Below are 21502 nucleotides of genomic sequence, written 5' to 3' on the forward strand. Positions count from 1 at the left end.
AAAAGCTACTTACTAGCAGGGAGATTTTGGCCAACCAACCTTAGCATAACTTGCCTTTTTGCCTCTGGGTTCTCTTCTCATTCAGTCTAAACTGCATGGTGATGCCTACCTCTTGCCCTTTAGGTCAAGGGCTTTTCAGGACAATGGAGCCTGCACTGGGGACTTAAGCTGCAGGGGGAAAGGTAGGCTCTTTGCTTCTAGGCACAAAACAGCTTATAAGTCTTAACTGCCCATATCCAACCTTTTCAAAACCAAAGGTTTTCCTGTTCAAGCTGGGCTTTTCCAGTATTAACAAATGGCCTCATCCAGAGGTTTGTGCAGAGTCTGTGGTCCAAGTGATTTGGCTGCTAAGACCACGGTGTTTGCACGGTACGGAAGGTTTACAGACGAGAGGGAAGACAACAGCCATACGCAGCAATGCCAAGGTTTCCAAGTTAATAAAAAGCCAACAGCATTACAGATAAATGTATTTTAATTCGGATTAAATACTATCTCAAGGTATCTTGAAATCGCACTTGTACTGTACTAATCAACAGCCAGAGGCAATAAAAAAAGTCTGGAAACGGAAGAGTTCTAACATCCAACACATGACAGTAAGTGCTGCCATTTAAAGCGACAAACACCGCTCCCAAGAACAGAGATTCTCCAAGGAAAAAGTTGTAACATTTTTTGTATGGACAAAAAGAAAAGATTTAAATTGAAGACCAGAAGAAATATATTAGTGCCTGCCTTTTTAAAAGGGTTTTCTTTTTTTTTTCCTTTTCTTTTTTTACATTAAATACAGTTTTCTTTAAAAGCAAGGTACTTCCTAAACTCGTGGTTTATATACTGTATGTACACAAGAGCAGAACATTGTACAGTGCATTTGGATAAAGCAGCACTAACTAGCTAGAAGCTGGTACGGTGTTGCTGAACCAAATGTAAGATGACAGGTTTAAGCACTCTAGGAGAAGTATCTCCATGGTTGGTATGAGGAAAGGAAAGTATCATGTATGTACACACCGATCATTCAAACAAACCCAACATCGTTTGCCATGGAACTGTACATGCTGCAGCTAATCAATGGAAGTCTTACTGCAAGAACTCATCTGAGAAACCCAAAGTAACCGTTTTCTTCCAGTAACAAAGTGCATTACCCATGCAGAGAGCACTTACACAAGTCATCACCCCCTGGGGTGCAGGGCTCCAAGGAGAGAGGATTCTCACTGCAGCCTTAAGCAGCCACCTGCATTTTCCCACTATACAAAATATGAAATGCCCCAACCAAGCCATATGGAACTGAGATTAAAGCTACATTATTATCTGTATGTGCACTCTGCCTTTCTGCAGACAGTTAGAGATTAAAGCAGGAGGCCTGCACCCAAGTATCACCAGCTCAGACTAGAACGGACTGGCAGTGATTTCCATAGCTAGTGCAACATTAACTCCTATACTTTATCAAAGTGACTTACTGCTCTCCAGATGCACAACGTGCTTATTCAGGTCTTACAAAAACAGACAAACCAGAACATTGTGCAGAAAACGGGTTTCAGGTTTGTAGAGATACATATTTTTTAGTCTACCCCATTAAAAACCCACCAAACTTAGAAACAGTTTGTGCCCTGGTTCAAAGTCAACTGCCTCAAAGAGTCACTTTTTATTCTAGGGTTTACAGCAGGGCAGAGAGATTAAGGTTTTCCTTGTTACATATACTTTTAATTGTCATTCAGAAGAGGTTATTTGCTGTACTTTCAGGATGCTCTTCATCCTTATCTTAGCCTCTACACTGGTTTAAGGAACTGAATGTTTCTTTGATGAGGACAGAAGCGAGACAACTTGTTTCTAAACTGCATCAACTTAAAAGTTTCAAGTTTTAATGGTGTAAAAATCTGACATTCAGTTACAGTTAAGAGAAACTTGCTACACAGCAAACTGCATCCAAATCTACCAGTTATTGATGGGACTTTAAATGAACTGTTAACAAGTTATTCAAAGCATCCAGACCTGGAAACATCAGATCACCCAGCCAGTGAGCCAGCAACTCCCTCCCCCTTTTTCATGAGGCTTTAACAAATGCAACTGATGTGACCTTAGCACTGGAGCCAATGACTTCCATTGGTTAACTCCAGTACCCAAAAGAGCTAGGGAGATCCTCTGTTAAGCCCAATGCAATATGCATTAGTGTCATGGAGCAGGAAGATCCCAGTGTCTACTTGTTAGAAGTTCACACAAACCATACAGATACAGACAGGATAAAACACAGACTCAAAAGGATCCATTATGCCTGAAGAAAATTCCAACTAAAATGACATCTTCTGCACAGCCCAGCCTCAGACACAGCCACACCTTTATCTAGTATAATAAACTCTGTAGTAAACTGTTTTTGACCTCCATAGAGAGTAGGAGTTGTCAAATTTAAGAAGATAAACTCCTCTCCCTGGGTACTGGTGGCTGCCAGCATACACTTCTTCGTGACAGTCTCGTCTGTACACAGGCACTATTTCATCGAGCTGAGGCTTGTTGGCATTCTTTTTGGCTTTTTCTTCACTGCTAGTATTTTCTGCAAGGGGGAAAAAAAAGGAAGGTGTCAGTTAACATGGGTGGATGCTTTACAACAGAACGTCAGACTGATCTGTGGTGGACAAGGCACTCTTTGTTAGAAATCAGCAGCTAAAGCATTCAGAAGCAAGAGGCACAGTGAGCACTTCATCATGGATTTTACAGTTTGATATTAAAACTCTCCAAAACCAAAGCTCGGTCAGTTTGCAGAGGTGCCAAACTGAATGAGAACCCTAGTTTTCATTCAGACAGTACCCAACACTGACTGCTACTGATCTGACATACACACTACTGTGATTACTCCGGAGTAATATCCAGAAGGTCACAGCTTCTTGTGTTAGAGCAATTCCTTCCAAGCACATCACTTGCCCATTTCAAAATGGTTTTTCCTGGTGGCATGTTAGGCTCCCCCATAGGCAAAGGCTGTGACCTGAGTCCTGGCCACTACCAGGAACTGCTCTATTGAAAGCTGCCCTGCTGAAGCCTCAAGGGAACTTCCTTCATAGGAAAGGCTCATGAAGAGCAGGGCAAGATTTTGCTTAAGGTTTTCAGCATGCAGATCCACTATGCTCTATTATAGCAAGGGTTTCAATCTAGGTTACTGAACAGCTGCGCTGGACACAAGGGCTCACTAAGGAGTAAGTAAAACTTAGGAAAATGATGTCCCCACCCTCAACTGCCTTAACTGTGACCACATAAGGTAACTGAAATTACTTCCAGAATTGCACTTCCTATTGTAAAGTGAAGAGAAGATTCCAACTAGATGGAAGCTGGGGGAACTAGGACATCAGGCAAGCTCTGCAGGACTGGAAGATTATATAAACAAGCACACTTACCATCTTCTTCATCCTCATCATCACTGGATTCGCTGACATGCACACTGACTGCAGTATTAGGGGAGTCTGTCCATTCAAAATACACCCCAAAACCAATGTCATAATTGTCTGTAGCAAACTCCCAGAAGAGGTAAGAGCCCTCCTCGTGAGTTGGTACTCTAACTGTAACAACTTCTCCTCGGCCCACTGTGATCACAGAGTCTGCATCCTGCCGGATTTTCTCCTTGAAGTCTCTTATCTGGGGTCGTGTCCACATCGATGGGGCAGCTATCACTGGAACAGAATCTGGAGAAAGGGGAGCAAAGACACCAGTTAAGCTTTGTTTCAGTTACTTACGCTGCATGCTTAAGTGTGCCTTAGGGACACTTGAGGACCACAAGCATCAGAGTTGCTTCCAAGTTATTTTTACTTTTATGTCCTTAAGAAACATCTTTTCATGGTTGAAACTTGCACAAAATGCGGTGCAAGTTTAGATATGACACTGCACATTCAAATCCTACCAGTTCACCCATCCACCACACTTAAACCAACAGTGCTTACACAGAAAAAGTCAGAAGACTTAATTTACTGTGACAGGCGATGGGGTTACATTGCACAGAACCCTTCAGTGAAAGGGGTTTTAATGTGACAGAACCAGAGGTGGTGTATTTGTGTAGAAACTGTCAGATCCTGACTAAAACAACTGGATACCTCATTAGACAGACAGGGACCATGCTAGTGTTGGTTTCATACTGGCATCCAAAAAGTCTCTAAGGCTTGGAGCAACCTCATCTAGTGGAAGGTGTCCCTGCCCACAGCAGGGGGGAGGCTGAACTAGATGAGCTTTAAGATCCCTTCCAACCCAAACTGTTCTATGGTGCTGATTCTATGCTGATTGTTGATGAAAGTACAGAGCTAACAATAACAGCAATGCAAGCACTACTAGGAGGCAACTTTTCCTGTTCCCCTTCCACAGCTTCCTAGGAGCTGAGGAAGGTGGGAAATGGGGGGGGGGGGGGCAGCAATCTGGACTGCATGTAAGTAGGGCAGTGTTCAGAGAAAGGAAGAATTTAGCTTTATTTTCATCTGCAGGGCTAAATCATTCAGTTTTGACCGAGTTCAAACAAGACTGAACGTTCTATATTACTGCACAAAATGGCTTTCTGCTGTAACTTTCATGCTCCTTTCCTTCAAGCCAAGGCTAAAAAGAGGTTCTGGATCCCATCCACTTGGCCTGAAATGCCTTTACTGTTTCCTCTTTCTCTCCCCACAAAGCTGAGTTTTGCCTGTGCAATACTATACTCCCTTGAGAGAGACAGGACCCAGAATCAAAGCTAGCTTCTGCATAACCCAATGAAGCCCAGCAAAGAGCCACGGTAACCATACTTCAGACCCTAAGAAGAGCCTTTACTATGTATTTTTAATTAAGGAATCTAGACAGCCCTACCTTTTGGTCCATTCTCCAGTGCTTCTTCCAAAACCTCTGGATCCAGCTCCTTTTCAGGGCTGTCTGCATGTGTACTGGCCTGCCCGTTAATAGATGGGCTGTCCCCAGGGGCAGGTGCATTTGCCTTCGATGCAGTAGTCAGGGGTGTCCCTGTCGATGCCACAACCACCTCCTGCTGCTTTTGTAAGGCTGCCTAAAATGACAGAAATGAAGTCAATAAAACCAAACCATCCCAAGATACCTTCTGCTGGAAGAGGGAGACAGAAAGACACTTGAAAGAATGTCCCCCTGCACCCCAGGAGGAGGTTCGACACAAAAGCCCATAAGCAGGTTCCATTAACCACTGATAATTGCATCTACTTAGTATGTGGGGAAGTGAATTCACTTTGCTCTAGACTGGTGGCCACAACCTGAACAAAAAGATTCAACCTCCAAGTTAATCTGAGCACACACAACAAACTCTTGCACTTAACTGGGGAAGTTCTGCATTTCAGTAATTCCTGGAACACTGCTTTCAAAGTCAAAGTGATGATTTGTTTGCTGGCTTTTAGCAGTGGGTTCAAAGGGTTCTAGCCTGAGCTCATCCAGGTCTGAAAGAGCTGGAAGTATTTGAGGTCTGTTAAGTACTTGCCAATTTGTGACTTAACTTGCTCAACAGGGCTCTCTATCAAATCCACAAAGGCAGTTGTTTGATATGAAAGCAGGATGCTCAAGAGCCACAAGGACTGTGAGTGGTCTGGGAGAGGAGTTATTAAAGCTCAGAGGTGCAGCTTTTAGAACATGACTCGCGTACACTGAAACTCTTTAGGTGGAATTTATCATGCTGTCCCTGTACAAAGGATTAAATACACCTGAAATGAGATTATACAAGGTAACAACCATCCTTTGGATTTAAGCAGGACATATTACCCCTTTAGCTTCAAGGCTTATTCCCCTGCTCCTAGTTATCAGTACAGAGAGATTACACATGCTTTTCTGTGGGGACAGGGAAGAGGTATAATTCATAGTACCATTCTTTAAAGAATAACTTAATAAGCACATGACTTTGATGAACGAACACAACATAGTATGAAGACAGCACAGTCCAACATCAGTTAGCTTTCAAAGCTGAGCAATTGAACAGGTGCTGCCCAGATCCACTTTCTACTACAGTTTTATAGAGCGAGTCAGTGTAAAGTGGCAAAAACTTTTCTAGACAACTATTGCATAAGGCCATTCCAAAATTAATGGCATCCTAAGCTGATCCATAGTAACTATGACAGAACAGGACTTTTTAAGTGCACTAATAGATGCCAAGGTGCCTGAGTTACAGAAGCCTTCAGGAAAGTCTGAAGCAGAATTAGGTAATTTTAGCTCAGTTACATGCTGCTTTTTCGTCCTTCCTTTACAAGAGTTGTCTAAGTAGAGATGTGAAAGAAGAGCTTCACTGCCTAGCAGACTTTCTATTTAGTAAGCCACTATAAAGGAAAGGCTGTTTTGCCCAGGTGTAGGAGGACATTAGTCTTCTGTACGTAGAAAGCAGGCAGCAATGACTGAAAGAAGCAGTGCCTGATAGCATTGAGGAAAATTGGCAGCAGCGTCTCTGACACCTCAGTCTCAAGGGAGTAGTATCAATTACAGAAGGGCAAGACTGATGAGGCTATAGCTTTTCTTACCACTAGGACACCAAAGCACTGGTACTAAGGTGTCATTGAGCTTCAGGAGCAACCATAACAGTGCAGGAAGCCTCTACCTTCCCTACACCACTTCAACTCCATCAAATCATGGTTTGGCTTGGAAGGGACCTTTAAAGATAATCTTGTCCAACCTGCCTGCCACAGGCAGGGACATCTTTCACTAGATCAGACCGCTCAAAATTCCATGCAAGCTGATGTTGAACGCTTCCAATGATGGAGCATCCACAACTCCTCCAGACAACCTGACCAGTGTCTGGCCACCCTGACTGTAAAACAAATTTCTTCCGTATGTCCACCTAAACCTATGCTCTCCGATTAAAATCACTGCCCCTAGTCCTGTCACTGCAGGCCCTTGCAAAAAGGTCTTTGTCTTCTTTATAAGCCTCCTTCAATTATGGAAAGGCAATGTCTCACCAGAACCTTTTCTTCTCTGAGCTGAACCACCCCAACTCTCTCAGCCTGTGTCCATAGGAGAGGTGTTCCAGACCTCTGAGCATTTCTGTGGCCCTCCTCTGGACCTACTCTAACAGATCTATGTCTATCTTGTACTGGGACCCGAGCTGAAAGCAGGGCTCCAGGTGCGATCTCATAATAGCCTATTAGAGGGGGAGAATTAACCTCCCTCCCTCAGCCTTCTGGCCACACTTCTTTTTATGCAGTCCAGGATACAGTTGGCTTTCTGGGCTACAAGAGCCCATTGCCAGCTCATGCCCAGTTTTTCATCCCCAAATCCCATCTGAAGGGCTGCTCTCAATCCCCTCATCCCCAGTTTGTACTGATAGTGGGGGCTGCCCTGACCCAGGTGGAGGACCTTGCACTTGGTTAAATTTCATGAGGTTCACATGGGTTCATATGGCTTTCTTCCTTGGACAGTTCCTTGCTGAGCACAGCCACCTCATCAGAACACATATGACTTAAAACTCAGTAACTAATTTCCTGTCAAGTCTTTAGCTCAAGAACAACAGATCTCAGGCTGGCAGCTATAGGCCATTTAAGATTCAGGTCATGCTTAGAGAGGTCAGACATACAAGAGTCTGAAGTCTGGCTTACATCTGTTTAAGACAGTTACAGATGAACATCTCTGAACTTTAAAACAGCTTGAGATGTGAATACGGCACTTTTGCTAGAGACACAAGATTCCCCTAAACAGAAAATTAGCCTTCCAAGCCGAGGCACAAAACCCCTGCAAAGTAGTAATGTGCTACCTCCACCCATTGATACCAGAAATATAAAAGTTTGGCCTCCCACCCAAATCACGAGCGAGCAACGTGATTAGATACTGATGTGAGACAACAGATGCAAAAGGAGGGAGAAATCAGTAGTGCTCAAGTTGACACGGAGGACCACTCTCAAACCCAGCAGTGACACGACAGTGCTGCAAACATGTTCAGCTGGAAACACACGGCTGACCAAAGGCTGCTGCTCTGCACAGATCTTCAGGGTGATACCTACACAGAGAGTCACTGGAATAGCTTTGCTCATGCTCAGATGCACTGGTATGTACCCCCATTAAATTACACACACAGTCGGTGCTGCAGCAGAGCATTTCACCTTTGGTCTCCAAGAATAATACTGAACCAAGTAATTACTAATGGCTGCTTAGAATTTTCTTAACTAACTGCTGCTTCAGAAAACTACTTGGAATGATCAAATAACGGGGCTCTCATGTTTGAATCTGAAGCAACATTAGTCACTAGGACACTATCTCCCCTTGTAGCAATTATCTTTTCAAGGAGACAAGTAAGCACCCTCCAGAGACAGCCTGGAACACAAACTCCAAGTTTCTCAGCTGCTTGGCCTTACCTGTTGCTGTGCAAGCTGGACTTGATACAACTGCTGCATGTACTGTTGATAATGCTGCTCCTGGAGCTGCCGAATTAGGATCTGCTGCTGTTCGTAGTTGCCCGGATACTGCTGGGCTGCGTACTGCTGGAACTGAATAGCAGTCTGGGAGTTCAGTGCTGCCATTATCTGTTGCCTAGATTGGTAGGAGGAGAGTATGAAGATTACAAGCAGCTAAGGGATTGGGGAAATCCCTGTACTTAAGTGATTTAAGTGGCCTCAAAGACAGCTAATTCAATTCCTGCAAAACCCAATTAAGACAAATCTACAGAATAGAACAGAGCCCATAGCACACGCAAATGTGAACTTTGCCAAAAAAATATCCTGAGAATATAAAGAAGGGAGCAACAATTTCTACCCAATACTTGAAGAAACAAAAGCTCTTACATAATTCTCAATCTGCAGTCTGATCAAGAGGTAGTGCTACAAAAAAATGCATGACTAAATTACTCAAACAAGCAACAGAAAATACCCACATTTGGTTTCTCCAGAAAACACGCAGAAACCATCCTTCTAGCAGCCCTTCTGCAGATATTGGTAAGCCATACCTGGTGTGGGCAGCTTATAATGCTTTTTGGTCCATCTAAGAACACATCACATTACTATCTTAATTTCCCAGGACATTATGCAAACAAATATGAAAAGTGTGACTGACTGTGGCCTAATTCAGGAACAACCAAAGGTTCTGCCAAACAGGGCATCTGCACCTCCAATGAACTCAACTGCTGAAAATTCAGGAGGAACACACAAGTTACTTGTGCACAGGCTCAGTTTTTCTCCTCTTTCCAAAGAGCTAACAAAAACTCTACAGTAAAACTCTACTAGCTCGCTCCAGGGTTTGTCTCACATGTTATATCCACCAGCGACAAACTATCAATGCTACAGAAGAAGGAAGCAGCATCACACAAATGCAGGTGTAATTCTTTCCTCCCCACTCTTCTTCCTGCCCAAAAATCATCCTTTAAAACCTCCAGAATTAGACTGGTTTAGTATACTAAAGGGCAAGGCTCAATTACTCTTCCCAAAACTATGACCAGTTTAGATACACTTGGTCTGTATATACATACCCACATTCCTTTACTGTCTAAACTCTTTATCTCTGTAACCTGCTACGATCACTTAATACACATCTGCTACTTATGTTTAAAATAAAACTCTCTTAACTTCAAGGCATACACTAGCTCTTGTTACCTAGCACTGTGCAATGGTTCCTATTGTATTCTCTGTTCATTTATGTCTGTATTTAACACTCCTCTGGCTCTCACCATGTTAAACAAACCGCAGAACTTCTGGACTAATTATTTGCTCCCTCCTCAAACACAGCAAACACAGGATCTGCTTCAGAGCCACCTCCTGAAAAGACGTCTTTCTTGTGGAAAACGGTTGGTTACTGAAGCAGCTTTGATGATATCATTTTTTCTTAAATACTATGTGTGCAAAGCTAGATCCACATTTTCAGCACATGTAGATGTGATGGGAACAATGAAATATAACTAGAGCTGTATATTCTAAGTAAACAATTTAGTTCAGGCTACAAACAGAGGTTTAGTGCATTTGACCATGAATGCTGCATCCCTTTTAGAAAGGTGGTAAGATCCAGTGATTGCCAGTGTACAAATGAGACCTGCAGACACTTCACATTTCCTAGAAAAGCAGTACGTTTAAGGACGTAGTGTTGGGCTACCCCATCAGAAAATTCCAGCCATGCATTCAAAACACCCCACTGAACTGCAGTTATCCTTTTTTCAAGGCTCCATCTCCTGTGAAAGGATAGAAACTTTCAAGTCACAGTTCAAACAATGCTTCCAGCTGGACATTTAACTCTGCTCAGCTGAGTGCAGTGTTAATCATTTAAGAAGCAGAGCAACAAGCTTTCATGAGGTGCAGCCCCTGAATCCAAAAACCTCTCTAAACAAAGCTTCCCTGGCACTTTGATCCAAGAAGGCTGCATACAATAACATGTAAGGATAATTATTCACGACATACTGCATCCCTCTCAGCTAAGGATGAAAACATCACTGCCAGACTCAAGTGCTCTGAACTTCAGCTATTCAATCCTAGCATAACTATTCAGTTAATACAGTTGTCTCAAGTGCAAGGCAGCTGTTTTCTCTGATGTGTTGCTTGTTTCAGCTACTCACTTCTGTTGTTCCATGCGAAGTCGTTCCTCCTCTATTCTCCTCCTCTCTTCTTCTTCCCTTCTAAGTCTTTCCTCTTCATCTCGCCTACGTTTTTCTTCCTCTCTTTGTAAACGCTCACGCTCCTCCTCTTCACGCCGCCTTCGTTCTTCCTCTTCTCTTCTGCAATATCCACTCAATAAGCTACTTCAGCATTCCTACAATCCTAGGATGAGTTCTTTTCAACATGCTGTAACCTGCCTTTTGCCTACCCAACAAGGTTTTTCGCCTGGTATCATCTCCTCCCACTGAAATTGGCCTAGAGAAGTGTCTTGTTGGACACAAGAAGAAAACATATCACTGTTCAGTTTTACTGCAGTCTGCAGTATGACAACAAGTGTAAACCCTGTATTATAGTTTGGTATTCAAACCTGTTAGTATACCATCTCTAGCAGAGAACAGTAGAAGAAAATTGCCTGGAAAGCTTAAAGACATCTCCCAAGCTTTAACATCTGTTCAGTAAACCCATGGATACTGTATTTTAATAATCAGATGATACGTAAATGACAGGAGAAGATAGCCTTTGTCAAGCTGTGAACCCATGCTAGAAGAGGAGCTTAAAGCACCTGACAGCTTCATGTTCTGTGTATGGTTAGTCCACAGACATACCGGTGCAGACACTGTGAAGTGTGTACTTCTTAAGCAGATGACAGTATCAACTCTTTATATTCTAGGAGCCTTCACCTCAGAGGCAATCATTCATTACTGGCAAAGTAAAAAGGCTTAAAAGAGATCAAGTGGTAGCAGAATCACCTCAACCTCAAGCCCTTCTCTTCCCACGATGATTTCAGCCTAAGCTACCTGTGATACTGTCCATAGGTCAAGAGCTAACACACTCAATATTCTCCAACATCAAAGGACTCAAACATTACCTTTTCTTTTCTTGTTCTTCTTTCTCTATCTTGTGGGAAGTGACATACGTTGAAAACAAGTGACAGCACCTATTCAGGAGCTTAACAAATTCTGTCATAGCTTTTTGCTTTGACATGTTTCCAAGGGCAGCCCATTCCTTCCTGAGAGAGAGAAATCAGCTGAAATAACAGAAGGCTCAACTCTTTTGAAGTCAGCAATGAACTCTGAGAACCCAGCAAAGCAAAAAAAATCGGGAGACAGGGGACCAAAGTTTATTATATGCAGTTTCAGAGCAACAACAGCTTTCTCCCCAAAGTGCTCTCCTCTGCCTGCACCAGAACTCCTTCAGACAGGCATAACTCAGTGCTTAGATGAAATCTCATACATGCCATCAACCCTCCTTAGAATTTTGAACTACATCCAAAAGCTTCCCAGCTAACAAATGAACCTGAAATACTTTTCTGCCCTCCCTCCACTCTAGTTTGAGGGAAAGAATGCATACATTTTACTGGATGAACAAACATGGTAACAACCACTGATTATAGCGCTTCAGTTAGTTTAATGCAACAGCCTGGTTCTTCCTAATGGAAAGCTACATCCATCTCCAAGATGGTTCAGCTCCAAGAAGCCAGTGCTGTGTTGCACATTACCTTCACACTAGAAACAGCAACAATGAACACTGCAAGCGCAGCCTGAACTACAAGCAACGCAAGAGAGACACTGGGACTGGCCAGATCTCATAAAGGTTTACTCAGAGTCTGAATGCATCAGGTATCTGAAATCAGAAGTGAAGGCTGCTACCACTGGCAATAGGCTTGGTGTGCTATAACCCTGGTGTGGGGGTTAGGATGAAAAATGGCCCTGCACATTAAATGCAGAGCCACGAAGCCTCACACTGCTGTGAGAAATTAGACTGTCAGCACAGCAGCTTTTCCTAATGCGGTTCAAAAAACCCAATAACCTTCTGTTAGCACCTTTACTGAACTGTGACTCAGATTTCCAAGATGCATTTGAAGAGGCCACTTTCACTTTCCACTACCATACACACATATCGAGGCAACCCACATACTTGTCTTCTTACTGTGGAAACTGGATGTTATCTTCAGACAGGAAAAGCAGAGTTAAGACCAAGAAGAGCACCAGTCCTTTTACCTTCTGTCATTCCCCAGCACATCAAAGAATCCAACTTCAGGACAAGTGTCAGGGTTGCAAGGTCCCAGCAGAACCTGCTTGTGCAGTGCCACAAGTTTGAGTTTTTCTTCATATGTTGGATGAAAAGCTTTGCCATCTTTTTCTGTAGGAAAAATACCAAAAGACAATTTTACTGCTGGGATTGATTAAGCATGGGACAGCAAAGAACATTTTGTATAACCACTACCATTATTTCCTCCATAAAAAGATGAGTAAAAGTCAAGTCACAAAAAGTTAGACAAACTCAAATGAAGTACAGACCTGTCCAGAAGAAACACAGAATCATAGAATCATAGAACAGTTAGGGTTAGAAAAGATGGTAAGATCATCTCGTTCCAACCCCCTGCCATGGGCAGGGACATCTCACACTAAACCATGTCACCCAAGGCTCTGTCCAGCCTGGCCTTGAACACTGCCAGGGATGGAGCATTCACAACTTCCTTGGGTAACCCATTCCAGTGCCTCACCACCCTAACAGGAAAGAATTTCCTCCTTATATCCAATCTAAACTTCCCCTGTTTAAGTTTTAACCCATTACCTCTTGTCCTATCACTACAGTCCCTAATGAAGAGTCCCTCCCCAGCATCCCTATAGGCCCCCTTCAGATACTGGAAGGCTGCTATGAGGTCTCCACGCAGCCTTCTCTTCTCCAGGCTGAACAGCCCCAACTTTCTCAGCCTGTCTTCATACAGGAGGTGCTCCAGTCCCCTGATCATCATCATGGCCCTCCTCTGGACTTGTTCCAACAGTTCCATGTCCTTTTTATGTTGAGGACACCAGAACTGCACACAATACTCCAAGTGAGGTCTCACAAGAGCAGAGTAAAGGGGCAGGATCGCCTCCTTCGACCTGCTGGTCACTCTCCTTTTGATGCCGCCCAGGATACGGTTGCTTTCTGGGCTGCAAGCGCACACTGAAGCCAGCTCATGTTCATTTTCTCATCGACCAACACCCCCAAGTCCTTCTCCTTAGGGCTGCTCTGAATCTCTTCTCTGCCCAGCCTGCAGCTGTGCCTGGGATTTCTCCGACCCAGGTGTAGGACCTTGCACTTGGCATGGTTAAACATATCTACTTCAGCTGCTGAAACTGAATTGTGATGTGTTTTTCATCACACCATCCAGTCACTCTTAGCTAGCAAGTTATCACATAAATACTTATGATAATCAGTTAAGCATCACACCACATGGATTTATAGCTCTGAAATACTTAAAAACCTGAACTGAAATCAAATGTCTCTGCCAATTCTGCTGTAGAGTGGCTAGGAAGGGTTTTCCACAAAGAAAGAGGTGATGTTAACTTTACAGATTGCTCTCCTTTCGTGTTCTTCGCCTCAATGGGAGTGGAAAAAGCAAGCCTTCAGGCAAGGAAAACTGCAGACGGGAAAAATTAGAATTAAGCGAGAGTTTTCCTTGAGGGAATTGTTTTGCTGCACTTTGCCAAGGCAGCTGGAATAAATGAAAAGTCTTAGAGGTGACTCCATCAGCACCAACATGTATAGAGAGCTCCAGTTGCAAGACACAGGCAGCGTAAACCTGAACATAATCAGAATTCCAATGGCTCCACCACAACACCTTCTGGAGCAGATCTGGTTAGATCCTGCCACGCACTTACTGGTAAGAAGAGACTTGCGTTGATCTAAAATTATACATGAATTAGTCAGCTAGGACTTAGCTGAGCACATTTAAAGTGTCAAAACAAATCACAGGAAAAAGCAGCGCTACACGTAATTACACTGCTCATTAAGAAAAGACCTTTTTCTTGAGCAAGAAAACAAATAAATAAGCATAATCTCCTTCTGGAAGGGCTAAAATGAGGGAGTTATTACCAGAAGTAAGCAACAGCCATTTCGCATGACTGTACTACTAACTGCTCCCCGTGAAGTCAGGAACTGCAGGCAGAGCTGCAGCTCGTTTCCAGCTCTCCTCTGGAACAAGCTGTTTACAGCCCCAAACTGAACAATCCAACTCACACCTGAATTTTAAGGCTGACATTTACGTGTAGCAAAATTGCTCAGTCGATGCCTGTGAACAGAGTTATTGCGAGGAAAAGCAGCAAATCTCAGAAGGAAAGAGGAGGGGCAATACCTCCATTATGGCTTATTGAGAAACTCCAAGTGAATACTTCTGGAAATCAGAAGCCAACCCACAGAGGTGCTTACAGCAAGAAGCTGTACTTTCAACAGACTAAGTTCAGCACATTGCTGGTCGTAGATAAAACATCATGATGAACCACTACATCCACGCCATTTGTTAGGAAGCCAGAATCAAAGAATTAGAAAGGTAAATGTTTAATTACTTACTACCTGTTCTTAGAGGACCACTTCACTCTTCCAGAATCTCAAGCATTCACTCTTCCCCAGTGTCACACAACTTAACAGCAAATATAGCTTCCAGCTTCAAAAAGACAGAAGCCTTTCTCTACAAAAATAACTATTTCCAAAAATACCTGGTGGGGTGGAGAAGAGGGGGATGTAAAACTGAACCAGACTCTGCTCAGTGGTATTCAGTGAAAGGATAAGAGCAACAGACACAGACTGCAATATGCCACATCCCCGGCAGTGTTCAAGGCCAGGTTGGACGGGGCTTGGAGCAACCTGCTCTAGTGGAAGGTGTCCCTGCCAGTGGCAGGGGGTTGGAACTGAATGAGCGTTAAGGTCCCTTCCAACCCAAACCATTCTGTGATTCAATGATAGGAAATTCCACTTAAGCATAAGAGCCATTGGTTGGTTTGGTTTTTTACTGTGAGAGTCCTCAAGCCCTGGAACAGGCCGCCCAAGTCTCCAGCCTTGGAGATATTCAAATGCCAAACAGACACAGTCCTGAGAAGCTGGCTGTGAACACAGGGGGCTAAATTCTACAGTCCCCAGATGTCCCTTCCCACCCCAACAAGTCTGTGGTCCTTACGAGATGCAAACCTTCATGTCCAAATCTCTCCCCGAGTATCAGGTCTCCTGCTCTCTGGCTTTTCCTTAACTCTTCACACTTCATATTTGACTCAGAACTCGCTTATCAGGTAGCAAGCACTTCCCTTAGCCTCAATGAACAACATGCACTTCGAAATCATACTTCATATCCTGGGGCAGTGTGCTTAAAAGCCAGTCCATCGATAAGGGTACTACACTGAAATCTTCCCAGGCTTCTGAGCAAAGTAAGTATCTCAAGGGCGACCCTATGGCATAATTTACCTTGCACAACCTGCATACCTAGAGCTGTCTGCCAAAACCCATAGCTATGTGCTGTACCAAGACTGCTACCTAAGCCAGCTAACATCATCAGTATTTGAACTTGCTTCTGAAGAGGGTTAAAGGGAATAAAAATGTTTCCCATGCTGTACACCACGTATCTGCATTTTCACAGAACAGAGAAGTCAGACCTCAAGCCTTAACTATAAAGAGAAGCCAAAAGCCTACATTTACAAGGAGCAGCAACCCAAGGGAAGAACAACAAACATGCTAAATAAGAGAGGAAAACAGACAGATGAGAAAGAGTACGAGACAGGCATTCAGCAACTTGTAGATAATGCAGATTAGAAGCAAACTCTCAGCAAAGTATTTAGAGCCAGTCAAGAGAGCGCAGTTGTACATTAGCTATTTTTCAGTCCAATTCTTCAGCATGAACCACAGTATATAATCATTTCAAAGATTTGGAATTGTTGCTGTTAAACCGAACCAGAGGACCTGAAGCCATCTGCAGAGTCAGATACGCCAAAACCAGCATCAGTGAGTCCAGACAAGTAGAAGCGCCAAATTTATTCAAGCATCCATGAATGTCCCATTTAAGTATTACCCACACATCTAATACAGCTGCCAGGAAGCTGAAGAACATCAAAGAGCTCTGGGGAACACACTGAGAAATCCAAAGGATGTGCACAGCAGTAGTGTGGCAACTATACATCCCTCCCTATGCCACTGCTGTGTCTGACCCAACAGGGCCAGAGAACGTCTCAGCTTTCTTACAGATCAGAAGACTTCTTTTAGCTCAACAGAGCCCAGCAGCATGTGCTCACAGCCCAGAAAGCAATCCCTTGACAGTGCCTCCTTTGTTTAGATGCCTGCAAAAGAGAGATCCACTGAGGACAGCTCAGTTGAATAACCCTGAAAACCAGTACTTAAACCATTAACGACCCTCCTTATGCTACAGGCACTTCGCTGACCACCATTTGTGTTGGCATGAAAACACAACAGAAATTGAAGCTATAACTAGCAATGAAATGCAGATAACAGAGGCTTATGTCACTTGGTGGCACTGCACCATTGACATGAATTGGTATAAAACCACACATTTAGACTCAAGGGAGTTTAAGAAACACGCTTAAGAGACTGCACCATTTAAGATACTGTTACTTCTAATAACTTCAGATTATTTCTTCCCCTATAAGAAACATGGCACACCATGCTGCAGCTTCCATCCCAACTTCACCGGCTGTACTCACTCTGAATGCCCAATTCCTACAGGATGGCATTCAGCAGAGTCATCTGGAAGAAGCTAGAAGACAGTTTGTGAACTGCAGTTTTTCACCTCATAGCTTGTAAAAGCAGAAGTCCCACATTAATGCTATTAACTGGTAAAGTTTTAACAAGCGAGACTAAAACTGAGAAGCACAAGAACTGAATCACTGCCTGCAGAATCCAGTGCACACCTACATTCCTAATTCTCCTCTTCTGAGGATGTTCTGCATCAACCAAACCACTTACCAATTGGCCTTTCCAATTAAATGTGATCACAGCTCAACTTCACATCAAACACAGATATGCTACAGGGGTTTTCACACTGAAAACAAGAGCCTGCTTAACTCATCAACTGCAACCATGCCATCAAATTAACCCTGAAAACAAAAGTGAAGTCAAACAATTTACAACAATGTTCTGCTGAGGTCAAAGACACATTCTTGTTAGGATAAGAGGAAATAACTTGGGGTGGTCAAACAAAATCAGAATACTTAACATACCAGGAGAGCTTTCAGATACCAAAATGATATGGTTTGCATACTGTCTACTCAAACGTGCTGCATGCGAATCACTTTAGACAGTGCATGAACACTTCAAGGACTGTCATACAACAGAGGTTGGGTGCACTGGTACTTCAATGACAGGATGTGGAAAACCATAAAGCCATTTGGTACTGGAAGAGATTTGCTGTCAGAGCTGTGCAAGGTACATGCTCCTACAGCAGGACACAGCTCACACCTTAAACAACTTACCTTCCCTGGCATAGCTCCTACCACAGCAGAATAGGCCACCAGAGACAATTCTGTTCTGCCAGCTGCCCAGGACACATAATTACAGACAGTCCCAGAGAGAAACACAGGCACCCCTCTCAGTAACATGACTATGTTCTCCAATATATACTGGATCCTGCACAGTGGAGCAGCTTCTTAATGGCAGCCACAATGCTGGTTGACTTGAGCTAGGCTTGAAAGAGCAGCAAGGGAAAGAGTGCATATTGTGAGGAAGGCTCTTGTTTTCTCACAGAAAAATAGACTGGAACGCTATTAACCATCAATTTTCTATGCCTGTGTTATTCTGAAAAGCTCTCTTCACAACCATTATGGATGGTACAAAAAGCAGGCACACATCTCCTGCACAGCCTAAGGCCTGATGGTTGAAGTGACCCAGGGTCAAGCATTTTAGATCTGATTCTGTCTTTACCAGAGACAGGATGAAGTAGCTTTTGAGTCTCCTCGGTATCTTAGCCTAGTTTCAGTTGTGTTTTTCACATTGTTTATGTGCACTCCCACCCTGTCTTTGTCTTCAAGCAATTCTGTTACATGCAATATGCCACCACAGACAAGTGTTAGCAGCCATTATAATAAGCAAACCCAAAGTATTTTATCAGATTCAATCTTCCTAGGAAGAAAGAGCATGATGAGTTACATCGAGAGAACTCAAGCCTGCTCAGTGAAGCAGAAAGGAAGATGCTTAACTAGAGATTGCTGCTTACCCTCTGACCTCACACAGGGACTCCTCTAGCATCCCAACCCAAGCCCCTTCCACCCCGGTCACCACTATTAATCCAGATACTACTGCACTGCCCTGAGTCATTTGTTTGTTCTGTAGTAGCTGTGTGAGTAGGTAACATCATACACTGAGGCATGAGTATGAACTAGCTTTAAGAGAGTTTTTCAAAGACACATCCCCTCTCCAAATCAGTATGGTTTTCAGAAGAATGGCCAGAAACAGGATCTCAGCATTGATCTATCAGCCACGGGTCAACCTTCCAGATTCCCCATATGCTGCTCCTCGGAGAAAAGGAGAAATCCGTACTTGTTCCTTGGCATCTACAAGGCTGCTAAACAACCATGCCCACTCCCACAGTTGTTTTGACACAGGATGCATGAAAATCATTTGGAAACGAGACCAATTATTTTCAGAGCCATGCAGATATAGAACAAGCTGGCAGAATCAGCGAGCTGAACTATTACAAACCCCTATAACTCACCACCACAGCTATAAATAAAACTCCTCGTGTTATGCCACCTTCAGCAAACAAAAATACAGATGAAAATACGAGCAATGACTTCACGTGACTTATCCCAGCCATAAGGAAAAAGGAAGGAGGTCTTCACTTGGAAAGTCTGATAACTCCATACAGCGTGGAAAATCCCCTTCTTAGGAGCAAAGCCATGCTTCACAAGAAATTGCAGAAGGTTAAAAAATGAGCAGCAGTAAGTTGAAACATACTGAAATTAAGCTTTTAATGAAAGGAAGGGAACAAAACCCCCACGGCTGAAACAACACAGCCAAGAAACTGGAACCTAAACACTCCATTGAAGAGGAGACAAAGGTAAAACATAAATGTCATTAACACATGATACCCAACAGGTACAGGTTAGCAATAATGTGGATAAGCTCATTCACAATGTGTAATTCTTACACTGTAAAGGCAGGTTCCAGTAGAATATTAAACCCAAGACAAAACAAGGCCACAGCTGATCGAGACAAGGGATTTGCTACTGCAGAGCCATTTCCTTCCGCATCATGTTTTAAGAATAAACGCTCATTAAACCAGAGCAGAACTCTTTCAAGCAGCTTGAAAGGAGAAAGAGACAGAAGTACAATGCTGCCACAAGCTGATACCTGGTGGCAGCAGCTTCTGACACACAAGAAGAGGAAAAACAGGAAGACCCTTATGAATCCTTATGGATCTTCTAGCTTAAAATAAAGTATCTCTCTGTATTAGCGGCTAACAAAAAACCTGCTTTGCAGAAGGGCATCAGAATAGGGTCAAAGAATGAGTGTTCACGAAACCTGCTCAGAGCTTTAGAAGCTCCTAACAGCTGTCAATGCGCAAGTCAGCCGAAGTGAAGGAAACAGACAACTCTGTCCTTGCAGCACGGTTTCCACCTGCCAGTGTGCTTGCCCTCCAAAGAGGCAGCTTTCCTGCAGGAGTCATCTAACAACCGTGACCTCTCCAAGCGCAGAGCTGCACCCCAGCCAGCACAGGCACGTTGCTGGGCTCCCAGCTCTGTGCCCCGCGCTCAGCGGCAGCTGCCTGAGCTCCAGCAGCGACACATGGCTGCGAGGTGCTCAGATGCTGCAGCGCAATGGAGCGCTAGAGTGAAGACAGCTCTTCCTTCGAAACCACAGTCCATTTCCTTCTCTTAGGTAAGCAAGTGTGGCAAGGTCCCTGCACAAACAAACCTGGCTGCAGGGGATCCCCAGACAAGCGCTCCAGCTCTACACCCTGGGTGTTTTACGGCTCCCTTGCCCGGCTGCCAGCTGGAGTCCTGACAGCACTGGAAGCAACGAAGAAGAGAGCATCCTGTGGATGGCACAGCATCTCACGCCAGCACCCGGGCTGCCTGTCAGCAGACCCGATGACACTCAAAGCGCACACTCTTCGCCTACGTTTACACGGGTTTTCCTCACATGCCACAAGCGAGGATTCCTCCTTCTAGACAAACCCTCGGAACTGCCTCCCCGGCCCCACGGAGCGGGCACACCGCAGCCGGGAGCAGCCGCCCGGCCCTTCCCTCGGTCCCCTGCCCAGTCTCACCTTCCTCGCCGGGAAAACCGCATCCCCACACGCCACCTCCGACCGCCGTGACACGAAGCTCGCCCCAGCCCGCTGCAGCACCGACCCCCGGGGCCGCCCCTCGCTGCTCCCAGGGGACGCGGGGCTCCGGCTCGGCGGGCAGACCGGCGATGCCGCGGCTCAGGACTCAGCCCGGTGCGGGCTGGGGGTGTGCGGGCCGCGCCGCGGGCGGACTCACCCTTGAAGAAGCGCAGCGCCAGGCCGTACAGCTCCTCCAGCGCGAAGCCCCAGCGCCGCTCCAGGCTCAGCGCCGCCTCCTCCGCCGCCACCTCGCCGCCGGCCTCCGCCTGGCCCGGGGAGCCGGGGCCCGCTCGGCTCCGCCCCGCCGCAGGGTCCCCCTGCTCCGGCCGCGCTTCGCAGTGCGGCACCTCGGCGTTGGGGCTCAGCGTCAGCCCGTCCACCGACACCTCGAGCCGGTCGGAGCTCAGCACCGCCGCCATCCTCCGCCTCCTGCTCCGCCGCGGCGGCCACGTCCCGACTTCCGCTCCCCTCCGACCCGGAACATCCGCACCAGCCCCTGCTCCCGCCCCTCGGCTATAGCCGCTCCCACCCCCGCCCCTTGCCGGCCCCGCAGCACCTCGGTCGCCGCCTCATCCGGGCCCCATGGCAGGGTGAGGACGGGGCGTCCTGACCCGCTGGAGCCCATGAGGTGCATTGTGCCCCCTCTCCGTGTTCCCGGCGGCTGGAGCTCGGCTCCCAAGGCCCGGTTACACCCGCGGGTGTCGGCCTGCCGCAGCCCGTCGGGAATGGGGCTGGAAATAAACCCGTATCCCAGCGTGCAGGAGAGTACGTTAGTGTTTGGGGAAGGGGGAAGTGTCGTGCTGTTTGATTGCTGTATAGAAAGGAATGATGATTTTTCCACAGCAGGCCAAAAGGGCTTGGTAGAGCTGGGGGTCTGACACTGACCTCCCTTGCTCCTCTTGAAGGAAAC

At 45.2% G+C, this 21502-nt stretch overlaps 1 protein-coding gene across 1 annotated transcript; it reads right to left on the reverse strand.

The window, feature by feature from the left end:
- Positions 1-454: 454 nt before the first annotated feature.
- ACBD3 (acyl-CoA binding domain containing 3) lies at positions 455-21049 on the reverse strand. The gene is made up of 8 exons (XM_061350492.1): positions 20750-21049; positions 12500-12641; positions 11368-11508; positions 10460-10618; positions 8280-8454; positions 4801-4993; positions 3375-3659; positions 455-2539 (listed from the first exon to the last, which is right to left on the reverse strand). The coding sequence occupies exons 1-8, from the start codon at positions 21009-21011 to the stop codon at positions 2328-2330; spliced, it is 1569 nt and encodes a 522-aa protein (XP_061206476.1). The 5' UTR covers positions 21012-21049; the 3' UTR covers positions 455-2327.
- Between the last annotated feature and the right edge of the window lie 453 nt (positions 21050-21502).

Source organism: Neopsephotus bourkii, unplaced genomic scaffold (assembly GCF_033783945.1).
Source record: "Neopsephotus bourkii isolate Nb327-2 ecotype Australia unplaced genomic scaffold, CSIRO-AGI_Nbou_v1 NB_518, whole genome shotgun sequence".
NCBI classification, from domain to species: Eukaryota; Metazoa; Chordata; class Aves; order Psittaciformes; family Psittacidae; genus Neopsephotus; species Neopsephotus bourkii.

Bases quoted from the DNA above. Each gene is read 5' to 3' on its own strand.
- ACBD3 (XM_061350492.1), bottom strand. From the start codon at position 21,011: ATGGCGGCGGTGCTGAGCTCCGACCGGCTCGAGGTGTCGGTGGACGGG. The intron at 8,455-10,459 runs GTGAGTAGCTGA...CTACCAATCTAG, and splicing joins CTTCGCATGGAACAACAGAA to GCAACAGATAATGGCAGCAC. The intron at 3,660-4,800 runs GTAGGGCTGTCT...CCCTTTCTCCAG, and splicing joins ACTGGAGAATGGACCAAAAG to ATTCTGTTCCAGTGATAGCT.